Here is a 17,290-nt window from a genome sequence, read left to right on the forward strand (position 1 = left end):
GGCTCTAGAACTCGGGCTCAGTCGTGGGGGCCCACAGGCCTGGTTGCTTCACGGCATGTGATCTTCCCAGACCAGGGATCCAACCCGTTTTTTTCATTGGCAGGTGGATTCTTAACCACTGGACCACCAGGGAAGTCCCCTCCCTCCTCTCTGTCTGCAGTCAAGCTGCTTGTGCTCCCAGGTGCAGGCGGCACAGAACTGCTTTCAAGGTTAGACTCCACAGAATACGGGTCTAGCCCCAGGACAAAAAGGCTGTAATGGCGTGATCAAACATGCCCCCATCGATTCCAAAGTCCTCAGGAAGGAACTTGATAGCCACAGCTGGGATCAGGGGCCCAGCCCTCTTCAGGGAGCTGTTGCCATGAGGGGTGGGGTCCCAGTGGACTAAGTAGGGCTATCAGGGGCCACTGTTTCAGGTGAGGGGGCAGTTGAAGGACTTACAGGAGAGGTCATGCTAAAGAGGGGTGGCAGGACTCGGTGGGAGGCTGGGGCACCGAGGAGGTGGGGAGAGAGCTTAGAGCTGAACTGAGCCTACACATCCCCCAATATCCCACCCTTTCTCTGCCAGCTGACCTCAGAGCTTTAATCAGAGCAAGACTCTGCCACCAGAGAGCCTGGGTCAGGATCCCAGCTGTGGTGCCAACTATCCTAAAGAGTTCACTGCTGGGACCTGATGGGAGAGGTTCAGCTCAGCCTGGACCCAGGCCCAGGACTGGAAGGGAGAAAACATGGGATTTCTGGGATTGGGCAGCAACAGCCAGCTCCTTCTTCTTAGTTGACCTCAGGCCTTAGATCGTGTCTTGCCACAACTAAAGCTGAAAATTTGACTCTCGTACGTGGCTTTATGCCACCACCATGCTGACCGGATTTCAGGAGACATCTGATGGGCAATGACCAGGCCATGTAGACAATAGCCCTAAGAAGCCTCTGAAACACTGAGGAAGGTCAGAACGCTTTTGTAAAAAAATATTAACTTATTTGGTTACGCATGATCTTAGTTGCAGCATTGGGAATCTTAGATCTGCAGTTGCAGCATGCAGGATTTTTTTTTTTTTCAGTTGAGGCTCTTATTTGTGGCATGTAGGAATTAGTTCCCTGACCAGGGATCAAACTGGACCCCTTGCACTGGTAGCGCAAAGTCATAGTCACTGGGCCACCAGGGAATTCCCAGGTCAGAATTACTCAAAGTTTCATGGAATGGGAGGGGACTCTGTTCGAATGGAGAGTGACCTGGACTGCTGACCTGCTTGTGAACACCGCTTCATAACGGACACCCGTGTACCTTGCCAACTCCGTCTCTTCCATACCACCTCCAAATCCTAATTCCAAACAAGATAAATGATATGCAATGCCCCCAGAAGTGCTGTCCTGCCTCCAGCCTTGGGGCCTTTTATGTTCTTTCTTCTGCCTCAAATACCCTCATCTACTCCTACTCCCTTTGCTTGACTTTTCAGCCTGCCGAGTCCAACTTACAGGTCACCTCCTCCAGGAAGCCTCCCCGGCCCACTTCTCACATGCACCCAGACTGGTCAGAGGCCCCACAGAACCCTGCAGCTCCCTGACCTCACACCATTCACAGAAGATGGGGATCTGGAGCAGGGCATGGAGTGAGAGGTCCACAATTCCTGTTGAATGATTGAATGGCAGGCTGCTTAATTAGCTCAGTTTCCCTCAAAAATGACCTCAGCACATTCCTCTAGATGAATTTCTAGGTTGGCCCTGAAGACCCAAGAGGTGCTGCCATAATGGGGGAGAGCTAGGCAGGCAGGTGGGGAGGGCTGACCCTGGGGAACAGCAGTTCCCTCAGAGTATTAAGAAACACCAAAGTCGGCCTTTCGGTCTGTTTGAAATCAGTATCTGGATGAAGGTATCATGAGACCTGATGATTGCACATTTCTGGGAAAGTTACGTAATACTGATAAAGGGATCCAGTGTCAAACAGGCTTTCAACAGAGCAGGTCTCGGTTAGAAGCAAGACCCTAGAAGTGCCGCGTGCATGACCACAGTGGGGGACACGTGGCTGGGGAGCTGTTCACGAAGCAGAAGGGCTGAGGTGCCTGGGGTGCAGCCCCCAGCCTGAGGCCCCGGTGACAGGCTGCCAGGCACAGGAGTGCCCTGCGGGCAGAGTAAAAGGGAGGTTTTAGTGCGGACATGGGATCCTCAGAGCGCAGGGTCAGCTGCCCACCATGGTCACTATGTGGCACCAAGCTCCCAAGGGGTCGCCTGAGGGAGGAGGGGATTCAGGCAGAGCTGGACACTGCAAGGGTCACCCAGGCTCTGAGAGCCTTAGATGATGCCAACCCTGGCCTGGGCCCCTGAGAACCTGGAGCAGGTGGTAGGGACGTTGGTCTCAGTCCTGGAGATACACACAGACACTTTGCTGCCAAAGGCTTTTATTGAGTCCCTGGTTTTGCCTAGGGCTCTGTTCAGGGTACCCAGCACAGCAGGAGTCCAGGCACCATCTTTCGCAGCTCTGGGTCATCCTGGGGAAGCTGGGAGAGCACCCTCACACCTGGCAGCCCTGTGTGCCATACTCCTGGAGGAAGCTGTTGAGCTGGGCACAGGGTGTCCGATGGCGGGTGCTCTGGCACATGCGCTCAGAGGGCATCTCCTCAATCCAGCTGTTCGAGTCCAGCAAGTACTGGGGGCTGCAGGCAAAGGGGCAGTGAGCAGGGGTCAGCGGAGGGTCAGAGGCAGACCTTGAGGCACCTGGCTTCTGAGGGTACAGGGGACAATTTCCCTTGAGAGGCGTGGGCAGAGAAGAAGACTGAGGGGTCCCAAGAACTCACTCTCCCTTGAGGTCGTAAGTGGCCCCATCCAGACCCATGATCAGATATTCTTTCCCAGGTTCCAACTGAAGGCGGCAAGAGGCTCGGACCAGGAAGTTTCTGGTCTGATCAGCGGTGGCCCTGGCATCCTTGGCTGAGGGGTGAAGGTCCACAGAGTCATTCGAGGGGAAGAGGAGGGGTGGGACAGCAGGGGGCCGGGGGGCTTTGCGCTGAGCCTCCATTTGACCCTCACCACTCCCAGCGGGCAGGTGGGACTGCATTCCTGTCTGTGGACAAGCCCAGGGCTTCGAAGAGGCTGAGGGGCTTTGAGCTCGGACTGGCTGCAGTTTCACTCCTCCAGGCACCAAGGCCCCAAAGCCAGACCTCAGCTCCCCAGTATGCCCCCCGGCCCTGCCCACTTATTGTCCCCCTCTTACTGAAATGCAGGACTTGGGTGATACGGGTCTCAAAGAGGCGGAAAGCAGCCCTGCTGTCTTCTCGGAGAACCTTAACCTGGAAGCCTGTGGGGGGTTTAGGAGAAGGGAGGGAAGGTTAGTTATCCCGAGGCTAAGAGGATGGGAGGTCAGTGCAGAGTGACAAGGCTGCCCATGGGCCTGAGAGGCGCAGGCCAAATCTAAGAGACCTTGAGGGGGGGGTCAGGGCCAGGGCCAGGGCCAGGGCCAGGGCCCGGGCGGGAAGACTGACCGTAGTCCACTCGGGGAGAGTAGCAGGCGAATTTCATCCGGTAACCCTCCACGTCCTGCTGCCCTCGCTCCAGGGCCCGGCGCTGTCGAGGGCACTTCCCTGAAGTCAGGGGCCCAGGTGAGACCGTGTAGGCCCCAGCCACGCCGCCTTCCCACCCCTGATCCCCGGCCCAGTGTCTCACCCTCAGCACACTGGCAGACATCCGCAGAGCACAACGTGGACAAGAGTTTGCTCTTACGTGGTGCCCCATAAAACACAGAACACTTGTGCTCTAGAGAAAAGCAGAGAGGGGCGTTCATTAGGGCACTCGCCTCTCCTTGCCTCCCCAGTCCCATGGACCCACAGGACTCCCTTACCACCCTCACTGCCACCTATCCCCACCCTCCCGAGAGTCCCCGACGTCTCACCAGGGTTGTAGTAGTCATACAGGATGGCACTGGCCGGCTGTACCAGCCCCACGGGCACCTCCTGCACAGCTCCAAAGCCCACACACTCCCGGGAGGTGGGGACCTGCCATGGCGGGTGATGGGTGGAGGGAAGTCAGGGACCCACCTCTGGGCCCTGCAGACCGCTATGATGGATTTGCTTGCCTGTTTGGTTCCGGTCGATCTTATCTTCCGTGTCCTTCACCATTTGTTACCTTCCAGCCTCGGGATTTCTAAAAACTGCTCCCCAAGGTCTCTGCTGACTTCACTGCCCACATGGTGACCTCACCCATCTCCGGGGCCCTGAGCGGCTTCACAGAGGCTCACTTCATGGACACATCTTCACAAACCTCTCCCTACCCTCAGGGCTAGCTTCCAGACCACCCCTGATTCTGACCTGGTCATTTCTGACCTTCCTGCTGGTCCCTCACAGAGGCACAGGCCCCAGCGCAGGCCCTTCCCCTTCTCTGTGCTCTCCTGGGGCAGTCTCACCGCTCCCCAAACTGCAGGCGCGTGGCTCCTGAACCAAATGTTCAGCCTGATTCTTGTATTGGGATTTTTACAGGATGTATTAAACTCTCCCAATTCCCACTGCCTGCCCTCCAAACCCACTCACCCCCTCCATAGCTTCACTGATACAACTAAGGCCTCACTTGTCTCCTAGGTACCACCAAGTGCTAGCCCTCTGCCGTCCTCTCTGACCCGCCACTCGTGTAGGCCCTGATCCCTCTCCTCATGGCCACGCTGCTCCAGTCCAGCCTGGTATCGCACACGAGTTTCCTTCCTAAGCTGCACGGTGAGCTCCCTGACTTGACATCTTCCTCATTTTCTTCAACCAGACTCCTCTGCCTGGCTTCTCTAGCCAACAGGGTCTGTCCCCTCTGCACACAGTGGGCAGGGAGGGCCTCCCTGACCCACAGACACATGGCGAATGGTATCACAGTATTAACACGCCTTTTTCACATTTCTCTCCAAAGGTTACAATAAATATTCAAAAAAATTTTGGAGGGCCATCAGAGAGTTGATAACTGTGTGTTAGTCAAATTTGGCCATGGGAAAGAAAAACAACTCTTCTGGGTCCACCATCATTATAAAAACAAAAACAAAACACACTTGAATATCAAAACAGGAAATTCAACAACAAAAAGCCGTCCCTCACGATGAATAAATTCAAATTTAAGAAAGGCACTCTCTCAAGCCCTCCCCGGCTGACTGGCACTGGGCCCAAAGCCACCGAAGGGGCTCAGCCCCGCCCCCTGCAGGCAGCGGGGAACCTCCCTGGCCAAGGCTCTGACCTCCTCCTGTCCTGTCTCCCTGCTCACTCCACAAGGTCTCTCCCAGAGCAGTAGCTGCTGATACACCTGCCTCCTGGGAATCCTCCTAACACGAGCTCAGGAAACCCAGTGCCAGCTGTGCGCCCCTCTGTCACCCTCCTTGCTCACCGAGTCGAAGTACAGCAGGACGTGGGGACCCTCGGTCTCAAAGTGGCTCACGTAACGGTCGGAGAGGGAGGTCAGCTGTGGGGAACGGGAGCCGGGAGTCACAAGGAGAAAGCCCCCGGCCGCCTGCACGTGACAGGGCTCAGCAGCTGGGGCTGCTGCGGGGATGGGGCAGGGCTCCTGGGGCACAGGCGGCCCCTCTGGGTGGCTGGTCACACCTTCTCCAGGTCAGCCCGCAGGGCGTGGAATCCACTCAGGAGGGTGATGTCCGCAATGGCCATGCCTGACAGCCCCACCTTGCCAGTCCGCCTGTGGAGACATGTGCCTGTTGTCTGGGTCGCCCCCCACCTGGTGCCAGGCTGCAGACACCCAGCCCCAACCTCGGCCCTGCCTCCCTCTCCCAGCCCGGCAGCACCCACACGCCCAGGGCCACCCCAGGGCTCACCAGATGCACACAGTGTACTGCACCCTGGATTCTCGCTCCTCAGCTGCCTTGGGGGCCTCCCTCCTCCGGCGGTTCCTCCGACCGTCAAATAGCTGCAGGGGTGTCACGGGCCGGGAGTGGGCCTCGGGGTCATCCCCGGCTAGCAAGTCCTCATACTCGTAGTCCTCGTAGTCCTCCTCCGCCTCCACTGCGAGGGGACAGCACTGTGGCTCAGCCCTGGCACCACCCTCTCAGAGACCCACAGCCTGTGACCCCAACACTCACTCGTGTACTCGACGTGGCCCATGACCGTCACTTCAATCTGAAGATCCTGGCAGGTCGTGTTCGTCATGTCCATGACGTTGTAGCTGCGAAGGACCTGGTTCATCAGGGGGTGGGAAGAGGACATGCGGACACTTAGGGCCACAGACCTCTCTGCAGAGCCACATGGAAGGGCTCTGGATCCCTTAGCTCCTGGGCTAAGAGCTTTGAGGCCTTCTGCCCTTTCCCATCCTGCCCCTGGACCTGTCCAGAAATACAAATGGACTCAGGTGTTGGGTGAGTAGGGGGTGCAGGGTCCTGGCATGGGGGCAAGCATTGTACAGAAGCACCGGAGAGGCTTTAATGGAAAGTTCAGGAAATGCGCCTGGCCTAGGCTTGAAAGAGGAAAATGAGTTTGTCATGTGGGACGAGAAGATCCTGAAGGTCATTCAAAGCTAGATGTGTGTACCTAGGAGGATCTTTCCAGCTGGGGAGGTGGGCGGGGCTGAGGCGAAGACAGAGGCGGAGTTACTGGGTAGATGGCCGGTGCTATGGAGAAAGCTGAGGCGGAGTTACTGGGGAGGTGGGCGGTGCTAGCGAGAAAGCTGAGGCGGAGTTACTGGGGAGGTGGGCTGGTCTGGAGAGAAAGCGGAGAAGGAGTTACCGGGGAGGTCGGTGGGAATCTGGGGAAAGAACAGGAGGAGTTACTGGGGAGGTGGGCTGAGCTGGAGTGAAAGCAGAAGCCGAGTTACTGGGGAGGTGGGCTGGTCTGGAGAGAAAGCGGAGAAGGAGTTACCGGGGAGGTCGGTGGGAATCTGGGAGAAAGCAGAGGAGGAGTTACTGGGGAGGTGGGCTGGGCTGGAGTGAAAGCAGAGGCGGAGTTACTAGGGAGGTGGGCGTGTCTGGGACGAAGACAGAGAAGTCTCCCGGGTCATAAGGCAAGCCTTAGCATGGTAGGGGCCGCTAAGATGGCCCCCGGAGTGGCAGCTGTGCTTCTGCAGGGATGGACTCTGTCAGCCAGACAAGAGACACAGAGGAAGAGAAGGTTTGGGGCTCAACCACGTCAAAGATGCTCAGAGCTCAGGGGAGACACTTGGCTTGAGGGGCCAAGTGTTTGAGCATCAGCACTGAGGGCTGAAGGAGACCACAGGTGCCCAGAAAGACTGCAGAGCAGAGTGAGGGGCACCTGCCCAGGACAGAGCACAGGCAACCACAACCCAGGGGCCTCTTCCTCCTTCCCAGACCATGAGCTCTGCCCGCAGGTCTCCCACTCAACACCCCGGCTTCACCCTGATGGGCCTGCCTGCCCAGTGCCACCAGCTCTCACCTTCAAGGTTCCTTTGCTGTTTCCTCTCACCTCCACGTTAATCTTGCTTCCCAGGGAAAACTTTCACAAGCACAAAAGGGAAAGAGATGTCAGAAGGGCACACTGTTGCTTCAACTTACCTCCTCCACCAAAATAACTCCACCTCCTCTCCCCACCTCTCTTCTCAACACTTTCTACCTTCACCCACATTCTTTCTCCACCATCTCCTAAACCCTCTGTGACTCTGCATGTTTTTCAGATCAGATCAATGAATCTCAGAGGTTGGGTGACTTGATACAGCTCACAGAGCCAGTAAGTCTTCCCACAGTTATCAGAAAGAGGGGCCATAGGGATTCAGCAGGGGTGAGGAAAAGGGGATGGCTTCTGGCCTGGCCGAGGGAGGCCCAGGTGTCCCGGTCACCCAGGTGAGGGCACGGTTCACCTGCAGCTCCTCCTCCAGCCTGTGGACTTGGTGGTTGGTCAGCTGCAACACGTGGGACTTGAGCCCACTGCGGCCCAAGGAGCTCAGGGTCACGTTGAGCCCCTTCTCCTCGGCGGTGTAGGATGCAATCCAGTACGCAGACAGGGCGTCCAGAGCCACAACAGTGTCCTGGGGAAAGCGGGCCGGGACTCAGGTACTCGATCTCAGGACCAGCCACCCTAGAATCCCAGGACAGCCCCTACCTGGGTGCTGCGGAATCCCCCTTGGAAGCTGCCCTGGCGGGTCAGCCAGGATGCAGCCTGGTCGGCCAACTCAGCCTTGCCCTCCCATAGCAGCAGGTGTAGCAGGCCGTAGGCCGTGGTTTCAATCGACATGGCTGGAGCCTGGGGAATGGGGTCTGCTGGGCTATGTGGAGCCGGAGTGGGTGACAGGACGTTGCTTGGAGAAGTGGTGACTGAGCCCCAGTACAGCTTATCTGGAGTGAAAGGAGACCCACAGGTGAACAGGGGAGGATCTTAGTCATCTGACCCTTTGACACTCCCCCTTTATCTCTCCTAATTTCCCAGTAACCCCTGCTGATGCTCTGATTCCCCCCGAGGGCCTCCATTCATTCCGTTTCTCCTTTTGGACATGCTCAGGGGTCTCAAGCTCTCCCAAGCCTCAGGACCACTGCCAGGACCCCCTCACCACCGATGTCCTTGGCCATGGCCATGAGGTTGTTGTGGGCAACTCTCCGCAGGTCCTCGGGGGCCTCGGTCAGCGACAGGGCGTAGGCCGTGATGGCGGAGGCGTGGGAGCCCAGGAGCCCAGAGGTTGCTTTCGCCCCCAAGAAGGTGTTTGCTCTTGAGATGGAATTTTCCTGGAAGAAATTGGAGGGAAGGTCTGTGCACTGGGCTCCTGAGGGGAAAGCGGATCAGCGAAGGGCAGACACATAGCTGCCTTACCACTCTCCTCAACTGCTCAGAATTCTTGTCTGGGAGGACCGCCAGCCCGTGGTGAAGGGCGATGACCACGAAGGCGGTGAGCGCCACAGTCTCATCGCTTCCCACTAAGCCTCCCTGGTTGAAGTGGGCAGAAAAGGAGGCACCAACCACGAGTGGGGAGGGGCAGGGCTACTCTTCCCTCCTATGCCCTTGGCCCAGCCTCCCAGCCCCATACCTGCATTTCCCTGTGGATAACAGGACAGGGGTCGTGGAATGAGCCATCATCCCGTTGCTGCGACAGCAGCCACGTGGCTGTCTCCTGCAGCTTTTCAGCAGAGCCGCCCACCTGATCCTGGGCCAAACTCAGTATCTTCAGCACAAAGGCCGTGAGCCTAGAGGAGACGAAGGCATTGCTAGGGATAGCCACTGGTCCCTATAAAGGGGAGGCCCACTCCTGGTGGCTCCTGGCTATTTACCCTCCCATAGTAGCTGGCTCTGCCCCCACCAGCCCTGGCCCCTTCCATACACCCAGGACACTCCCCCAAACTCACCAGGTGCTACTGTCCCGATGTAACCAAGCCCCGTAGGAACCATCTCTTTTTCGAAACTCCTGGATCCGTGTGTAGCCTTGGAGAGTTAAGGCGGCTGAGGTCACACCCACTCCCCTACTGCTGTGGTCAGGCCATGCTCCCCATTTCCACTGGGGACCACATCTCTCTTCCCTGCCCTGACCACCCGGGCTGCCCAGCTTCCATTAATTGCCCTCCCCTGGCCCCCAGTCCTGCTAGTCGCTACACTCAGAACCTTTCTGGATGAGATCCACGGCGCGGTCCTTGGTCTCAGGGGGCAGCATGCTCCACTGCTCTGTCTTGTCCAGGTAGCGGGAAGCAGCCAGTGTTGGAGCCAACAGGGTCATGGTTTGTTCCGCGCAGCCTTGGGGAAGCCTCAGGAGGGATGCCAGGCCTCCTGGTGACAAGGCCCCCTCAGAGCCCAGTGCTTCCAGTGGATCCGAGGCTATGGGGAGGGACACGATGGAGGGTCAGAGAGCAGGTCAGGGGGCCAGGGTGGGAGGGTCATGGAATCTCGGGATCAAACAGAAATTCCCAGGTTTCCCATGAATCCAAGAGAGGCACCCGGGAAGGGACTGGAGGACACGCCCACCTGTGACTCTGACGAAACTCTTGAAATCTCCTTCAGGGATAATATTGGGATCAGAGTTGCCAGGAATTTCCAAGGTCCGGCCTCGGGGATCTGGGAAGATGAGGGGAGTCAGCGGTCTGTCCTGCTGCCCACGCCCTCTGTCCCCTCCCACCCCAGGACACTGCTGTCTGTGAGTGGAGGTCACTCACCCAGGGGGTTGAGTTCATAGACCATCTCCTCCCTGTGAAGGGCCCCTTCTCTCTGTGGAGGGGAAACGGAGCTGTGAGAGATCACACAGGCTACAGCTTGCCCCTCCCAGCGCACACTTCTCAGGACTTGCAGTTGGAACTTCAGGGACACAGTGGGGCCAGGATTGTGGAAAGTGCAATGGACCAAAGCATTGGGTTTGGGGGGTGGCCTCAGCCCTGTTTCAGGGAGAGGGCCAGAGCAGGGGATGAATCTGGGAGCTGGGGACCTAGATTCAGGGGTGTGCCATTCACCTCGACTTGTAGAATCTTAGATATTGCGTCCCCCACAGGGAAATCAAAGGATCCTCGAGCCACCACCTTCAGGGACACGGCAGCAGCTGCGATGGGCACCACAGAGAAGCCAACGGGCCGGGCAGAGCCCGCGGGCACCTGCACCTGCTGGGCGAGCCCTCCACCCCCGGCCAGGCACAGCCCCTCCACTGGGGACACGTGGACGCTCACCTGGGGGCAGGAAGACGGGGAGGGCCAGGGTCCCAGCCCAGTTAGGCTCCCCACCCTCACCTGCCCCAGTCCCCCGCCACCACCGTGCGCACAGCCGCCAAGGGGCCTCACAGTCAGATCGCTATCCAGGTAGTTGTAGAGGACAGGCCGCAGCTCGAGCTGCTCAAAGCGGCGGACAGAGACCGGCAGGCGGAGGTGCATGTGGAATTCACGGAACACTCGGAGTCGGGCCGGGGTGGCCACACACAAGCCTGATGGATCAAGGGCACATATGAGAAGCCTGGGGGGATCACACCCAGGGGACCCCAGCAGTGAAGGGCAACGCCCGCCCCTGGTCCCCCCACTTCCAACCCATCCCCTGCCTGCCGCTGCTCTCTGGCTTCAGGCCCCATGCTCGGCATGCAGACATCTCCAGGTCTCTGCCCCTCCTTCCTGTACCAAGAGCTAAGCACCAAGCAGGGAGCCTCAGACCAGGGAGCCTGGAAAAGGGAGGCCCAGGGCCCAGGCAGGGTGACGGCACCTGTGGTTTTGGACAGGCTCACGCCGTGGATCTCCCACGTGGTCAGAGAGTCCGGGAGCAGCAGTCGCAATCTGCAGTGGGAAAGGTGAGAAGCTGGGTCCCACGCTGGGCAGGACCCCGACACTGCCCAGAGACAAGGCCAGGCCCCACGCGCGCCCTCACTGGGAGAAGCGGTCCACTTCTTCCACTTTCCAAAGCCAGTTCTCGGGGAAGAAGCTGCGCACGGGGATGTCATCCTCTTCGATCAGGTCCTCCTCCTGCAGGAGCTCCATGGCTGCGGGGGCACACCGTGGAGGGCGGTGAGGAGGGGGCCGTCCTGACCCTCCAGGGGCCCCGGCCAGTGCCCCGGACACCCAGCCCCTCACCTCGGGCCAGGCCCACCTGGCCCCTGGTCCGGGCCTTCTTGCGCAGGCTCTCGGCAAACTGGCAGCAGGACAGGAAGGGCTCGCGGCAGGCCGGCTGCTGCACCCGGGCCGCCCGCTGCTCACAGGTGCGGGCCATGGGCAGCCGCGTCAGCCCGTCCTGGCAGCAGCGCTTGGCGACGGGGGAAGTGTACTGGCCCACTGCAGGACCAGGTGAGGGTGAGCCTGAGGCACGCCTCATCCCCAGCCGACCTCTAGATGCACCAGGACTCACCCCGAGAGACCGGGAACTTGAGGGTGGTCAAAGCAGAGCACCTCCCGGCCTCCCTTCCACCTCAGAACTGTGGTGTCTGGATTACTAGCCCAGACGCCATGCACGGGCTCAATCGGGAGCAGAGGAGCCAACAGGCAGACCTGCATCCCAAGCCTCGGGCCCAAGTGGAGAACTGCATATGCCTTAGTCGCTCAGGTGTGTCCAACTCTGAGACCCATAGACTGTAGCCCACCAGGCTCCTCTGTCCATGGAATTCTCCAGGCAAGAATAATGGAGCCGGTAGCTATTCCCTTCTTCAGGGGATCTTTCCAACCCAGAGATTGAACCCGGGTCTCGTGCATTGCAGGCAGATTCTTTACCATCTGAGCCACCAGGGAAGCCCTAGAGAATTACATGGGCACCCTCAACTCACGTTTCTCATGAATCGCCTTTTGGAAGTTCACATTTCTCTTTTTCCTAGACTTTGACTCCTTGGGACAGCTCAGACCTGGTAGAGAGCAGGACTGCAGTCAGCAGGAGGGTGCAGGGCCTCCCCCTCCCCTCTGAGTCTCCCCTCCCAGCCCAGCCCTTCCCAGCCCTCCTCTTCCTGTCTTTCCCCTTCAGGCCCCTCCTTCCTCCTTATCCTCCCACCACCCACTCCCCTTCCTCCTCTGTCCTCACTCTTTCTGATTTCAGTCTGATGGTCTCCATCAGAAAAGGCCAGACCAGCTGCTTTGAACACTTGAGGGGCAGTGTCTCCACCGCCAGGACCACAGCCAAGGTCATAGCTGTTCATAGCTTCGAAGACCTGGCCAGAAAAGGCAGAGATGCTGCAGAGACAAGAGTGGCTGTGGCCACGATCGCATACTCAGCTGTAGATGAGAGGGCAGGGTCCACACAAGTACAAGAGAGACACAGAGAGCGGAAACAGAAGCAACCGAGGCCAAAGCTCAAGGGAGGAGTGGCAGCAGTCCAGCTGAGTGAGTTCTAGTGGCTGGCATGGGGTCGGGCAGCAGGAAGATGAGCCTCGGAGGGAAGGGAAGATCAGAGAGAGGACTTGACCAACCTTGACCATGTCGAGGGGTTTGTGGGACTTGCCACCCACAGCATACAGAGCCGTGTCCACAGCTCCCAGGGCCACCAGGGCTCGAGACTCTGTTTTCAGGTTGAGTTTCACAGTGTCCCCAGGACGATACGCCTTGGAACTGTCCACGTTCAGCTCCAGCTGGCAGAGGTGGCAGGTGGGGGGCAGTCGGGGTGCGAAGAACTCGTTCAGTCTTGTGCATCCTCAGTGCACCCCAAACTAAATCACCCCATTTGCAGTCATGCAGTCTTCTCTCTTAATCCTCCCAGCACACGCACACACCCCATCTCTTCCGATGCTAGTTACCTTCCCCTCACAGCCTCCAGCCTGGACGTCCACTCGCAGGGAGTTGGCCACCGGGACGCCCCCGTGATAGTAGAAGGCCACGAGGTGGAAGGAGGGCACCAGGTGATGGTCCACAAACACGGAGATGGAGGTCAGGTGGCTCCTGGGCTCTCGATGTACAGACACGATCTGGCCCCGGGACACGATCTGGAGGACAGCAGGGTGCTCCTCACTGCCCATCCCATGCCCTGAGGCTACCACCCACCCTGAGGGCTCCTTCCTCTTGAGACCCTCCCACCCTGTCCCCCCTGTGGCCCCTCATGCGCACCATGTAGTAGAAGTAGGAGAAGCTCCCACTGATGCCCACGGCTTGCAGGTTTAGCTTAAGGGTCTCTCCGACTTTAAGAGGTCGCGGATTCTGCCACTCAATGGACAGAAACCCAGAGCTTCTGGACAGGGGCGCTTTCACAGTGAGACTGCCTACTGCAGGGTAGGGGGAGCCTGCAGACACCTGGAGAGAGGGCAGAGGTCACAGGGTCAATGGAAAGGGCACAGGCACCCAGCTTCCCCCCCTCTACCCACCAGCCTGGGAACCTTCTCTCTTAGACCACCCACTCCCGTGAGGGTGGGGTCCTACTGAGAGCTGCACTTCTGAGATGGTCCGAGGAACACCAATGGAGACGATGACTTGGCCGCTCCCATCTGTGTTCTGTTCAAAGTCCTGGTTTTTAGAAGTCAATCCAGAAAACAACTTGGCAGACACTTTGACGGGAATGCCAGAGGCTGGGGAGCCTGACATGTCACGGACCAGGGCCTAGGGAGATGAGGGAGGGGCAGAGGGAAGAGTGCAGTCAGTGAGACGCGGCCCCCTCCTGCCCACCACCTCCGGCGCCCACTGCTCATCCTCCCCCTTCCAGAAGAAACCTGCAGCAGGAAGGGCATCCCAGGTATAAGCTGCTGCTTGGTTTTGCTTAGATCCAGGGAGAAGGGAGATGACACGAAACGCCAGGACGTGAGCTCTGCCTCCTCCATCTCTCCTCCTGCAAGATACAGGATGGAGAGAGGTGGACACAGAAACCTGGGAAGAGAGGAAAAGGAGGGCTGGGGGCGGGGAAGGGGTGCTCTAGTTTTTCCCTCCACCAAGGCTGAACTCTTCAGGGCACAAACTGCCTTCTGTTCATCTCTATGTTTCTTGAGGCCACCACAGGACATATTACACCGATGGTGTATAACACAGCTCTGCTGATAGATGTATGGATGGTGGATAGATGGATGGAAGCAGGACATGGGTGGCTGGAAGGCTGGATGGATGGATGCATGGATGCATGGAGGGATGGAGGGATGTGCGATGGACGGAGGGAGAGATGGATGGATAGGTGGATGGATAGATGGATGGGTGATTAGATGGATGGTTGGGTGGATGGATGCAGTGATGGGTGGATTGATTGAGGGATGCATGGATGGATGGAGGGATGGCTGGGTGGGCGGGTAAAAAATAATACATTGAGATGGTGGAAGGACCCCTTCTGAAGAAAAAGCCCAGAAATGGAGCTGTAGAGATACAGCCTCTGGGTCTTTCCTGGCTTTGTGTCCCAGCTGAGATGAAGCAGGGTGGTGTTGGTGCTAGAGAACAGAGGGTCAGCTCGGAGGTCAGAGGTGAGGGTGCAGGGTTATAATCAGGGGAAGCTACTCACCTGGAGACTCAATAACAGCTGCTGCAACATACAGGCGCAGCCCTGGGAGGTCATCAGTGCTAATATTAAGCTTCTCCAGCACACCCTGAAACTCAGCCTTTTGCAGGGAAATTTGGCACTGGCCATCCACCAGCTGGGGCAAAGAAGACAGGACAGAGAATGAGACTCGAGTCTCCCACCTCACCTCCTCACGCCGCCTCACTCTCCTCACCCACCTCACGCACCTCAACCCTCCTTCCTACCTTGGTCTGACTCTCCAGGCCCCGCAGGAAAGTCTTTTCACCATCCTCACCCAGGAGCCCAAAGCGCACGTATGCCACCCCCTGCACTGGCTTCCCGTAGATGTACCTGCCACCAAGGAGAGATTCGGATAAGGGGCTGAGGCCTGGGGCAAGGGAGGGAAGTGGGGTTCCACAGCACATTCACGCTGCATGGGGCATCCTGGGATCAGGCCCAGTGTGAGGGACCATGTGCGAGGGGGAGTTACCTGGCCTGGATGATCACTTGGATGTCACTAAGAAAGCCAGGTGTTGTCAGGATGTAGGGGTTTTCAGGAATGATCTTCACCTCAAAGTTGGGGAGAACTGACCCAAGGCAAAGGGAGGGCAGATCAGACTCTCGTGAAAGGACCATTAAAATATTATCCTCTCCTTGGGGTTGTGGCAGCCGCACCTCCCTTCCCTGGCCCTGCACCCCCCACCTCTGCTCCACCCCTTCCTCCTTGCAGAAAAGAGGCACTTGTCCTTGCCATCTCCAGCTCTCACCGTATTTCTTCACCTCAAACTGGGTGCTGCTATTGGAATCCAGGCTGTCTGAGAATCGGGCTGAAATTTTCCATGTTCCTGGCCTGAGGACAGACAAGGGAGAGACTCAGCCCACTCGTGCAAGAGGCCCACTGACAGCCAGTGACCCAGCTCCCTAGGAAGAGATTATGGGGTGATCCAGGGGCTGAGGGAGCTCAGAACTGGACCATGTGCTGTAGTTGGCTAGCTCAGGGAAGTGGGAATTAAAGAATTGTCGGTGGGAGCAGTCCCTGGGAGGAAATGCTCACTCTGAGATGTCTGGAATCAAAAAGCTGTCCTGGAAGATGGAGAAGGGAGCAAACACTTCCCTTTTCTGCACGCGGAAGCCTTGAGAGTTCTGCAATGGGAGTGAAGTGGTCACAGCCACAGGCCAGTTCAGCAGCCCTGGCCCCTTAGGAAGCTCAGAGGTCGGGGGCTCACCTCCACCGTGACCGTGAGGATGTCAGTGGCCGGGCGCATCTTCTGATCCAGAGCAAAGACTCGGTAGCGAACTGGAAATGGAGGATGAGGAGGTGAGCAGGAGCCATGGGAGGGTGGGCCCTGGACCCCGGACCCCCTCCCAGAAAGCGAAGGGAAGGAGAACAAATGTTTGCAAAGCAGCCTTCCTGTGAGGGGCTTCAGGTTATCTCATTCAAGTGGCTGGGAAGGCATGAAAGGTGGAGGCCCTGGCGCCAACTCACCCCGCTGGCCAGGGTTATAAACGGGCTGGTCCGTCTGCAGAAAGAGGTGCCCCCGGCGAGAGGAGAACAACAGGTTGACACCCTGCATGTCTGTCTGTTTGGACAGAGAGTCCCTTAGCCATGAGGACTGCACCATCAGCTGCACCTCGGGGACTCTGCGGAGATGGAGGAAACAGATCCTGGCCTGTGCCTGGGGGATCTGGAAGAGAGAGAGAGGGAGTGGGTGAGAGACAGAGCAGAAGGGGAAAGACAGACTGACACACAGAGGAACACAGGGCTGGGAGGGGAGGAAGGGAGCAGGGGGATGAGAAGACAAAGATGTTTCCAAGAAGACAGAGGAGAACAGGAGGTGGGGCGCTGGGTGGCACCAGGAGGGAGTAGGCCTTTACCGGGACGTTGAGGAGTATGAAGTCTCTGTCTGAGCTGAGGCTGAAATCCACCTTCGGGGAGCAGAGCTCATTAACATGGGATGGGTTCCTCAGGAACACGGATCCTCTCACCACCTGTCCTGAAGGAGCATCCTGGAGTTTCACGGCCACAGACAGGGGGACCCCTATGCGAACCACAGAAGGAGAAAACAGGAGCAACCTGGGAAGAACAGGTGCGAGTCAACAGCCAGCCTCCAGCCCTCCCCCCGAATCAGGACCCTCTGAGCCCACTCTCCCCTCGCCAGCCTTGGCCCTGTTCAAGCTCTCCGCATCCTGCCTCCAGGACCTGGGCTTCTGCAGAGACAAGGCGAAGAAGCAAGATGCCCAGATCAGCCCCCAGAGGAGCCTCATGGCTGGAGGACCTGAGGGGTTCAGACCCGCCTGCTCCTTTCTGGTTAACCCAGGGCTTGGAGCAGAGTTTTGACTCAGAGCCTTGCTCCTCCCCTGGCCCAGATAAGCCGGGAAACCACGTGACAAGCAAGAACTGCAACTGGCCCCAGGCCCAGAACTGGGAGGGGGCACCCCAGACACCTGGGTCTCTTGAGGGAATCATGGACTCAACTGAGTCCTTCCCTGTTAACCCTCTCATCCCAATGCCCTGGGCACCAGCACTGCTGCCTGGGTCTGTGTGCCTGTGC

General features: G+C 58.2%; 1 protein-coding gene across 1 annotated transcript; it reads right to left on the reverse strand.

Annotated features, from left to right (window-relative positions):
* Window positions 1-2,376: 2,376 nt before the first annotated feature.
* Window positions 2,377-17,096, reverse strand: LOC109576944 (complement C4). Its single transcript, XM_070778178.1, has 41 exons — window positions 16,939-17,096; window positions 16,614-16,812; window positions 16,225-16,423; window positions 15,965-16,035; window positions 15,793-15,881; window positions 15,506-15,588; window positions 15,229-15,325; window positions 14,984-15,089; window positions 14,742-14,874; window positions 13,972-14,087; window positions 13,685-13,861; window positions 13,376-13,558; window positions 13,069-13,254; window positions 12,745-12,903; window positions 12,360-12,486; window positions 12,112-12,186; window positions 11,429-11,626; window positions 11,226-11,337; window positions 11,064-11,134; window positions 10,655-10,794; window positions 10,334-10,543; window positions 10,043-10,094; window positions 9,855-9,944; window positions 9,498-9,707; window positions 9,245-9,320; window positions 8,929-9,085; window positions 8,715-8,828; window positions 8,458-8,629; window positions 8,013-8,245; window positions 7,771-7,938; window positions 7,350-7,409; window positions 6,047-6,140; window positions 5,783-5,969; window positions 5,556-5,646; window positions 5,341-5,415; window positions 3,881-3,983; window positions 3,655-3,744; window positions 3,474-3,572; window positions 3,206-3,289; window positions 2,790-2,922; window positions 2,377-2,648 (listed from the first exon to the last, which is right to left on the reverse strand). Exons 1-41 carry the CDS (start codon window positions 17,001-17,003, stop codon window positions 2,507-2,509), a joined length of 5,226 nt encoding a protein of 1,741 aa, XP_070634279.1. The 5' UTR covers window positions 17,004-17,096; the 3' UTR covers window positions 2,377-2,506.
* Window positions 17,097-17,290: the final 194 nt, after the last annotated feature.

This window comes from Bos indicus, chromosome 23 (genome assembly GCF_029378745.1).
Source record: "Bos indicus isolate NIAB-ARS_2022 breed Sahiwal x Tharparkar chromosome 23, NIAB-ARS_B.indTharparkar_mat_pri_1.0, whole genome shotgun sequence".
NCBI classification, from domain to species: Eukaryota; Metazoa; Chordata; class Mammalia; order Artiodactyla; family Bovidae; genus Bos; species Bos indicus.

Coding starts and splice junctions, on each gene's coding strand:
- LOC109576944 (XM_070778178.1), bottom strand. CDS start 17,003: ATGAGGCTCCTCTGGGGGCTGATCTGGGCATCTTGCTTCTTCGCCTTG. Junction 11,627..12,111: donor AAAGGCGATTCATGAGAAAC/GTGAGTTGAGGG, acceptor CTGGTCCTGCAG/TGGGCCAGTACACTTCCCCC. Junction 6,141..7,349: donor ACAGCAAAGGAACCTTGAAG/GTGAGAGCTGGT, acceptor CTGATGAACCAG/GTCCTTCGCAGCTACAACGT.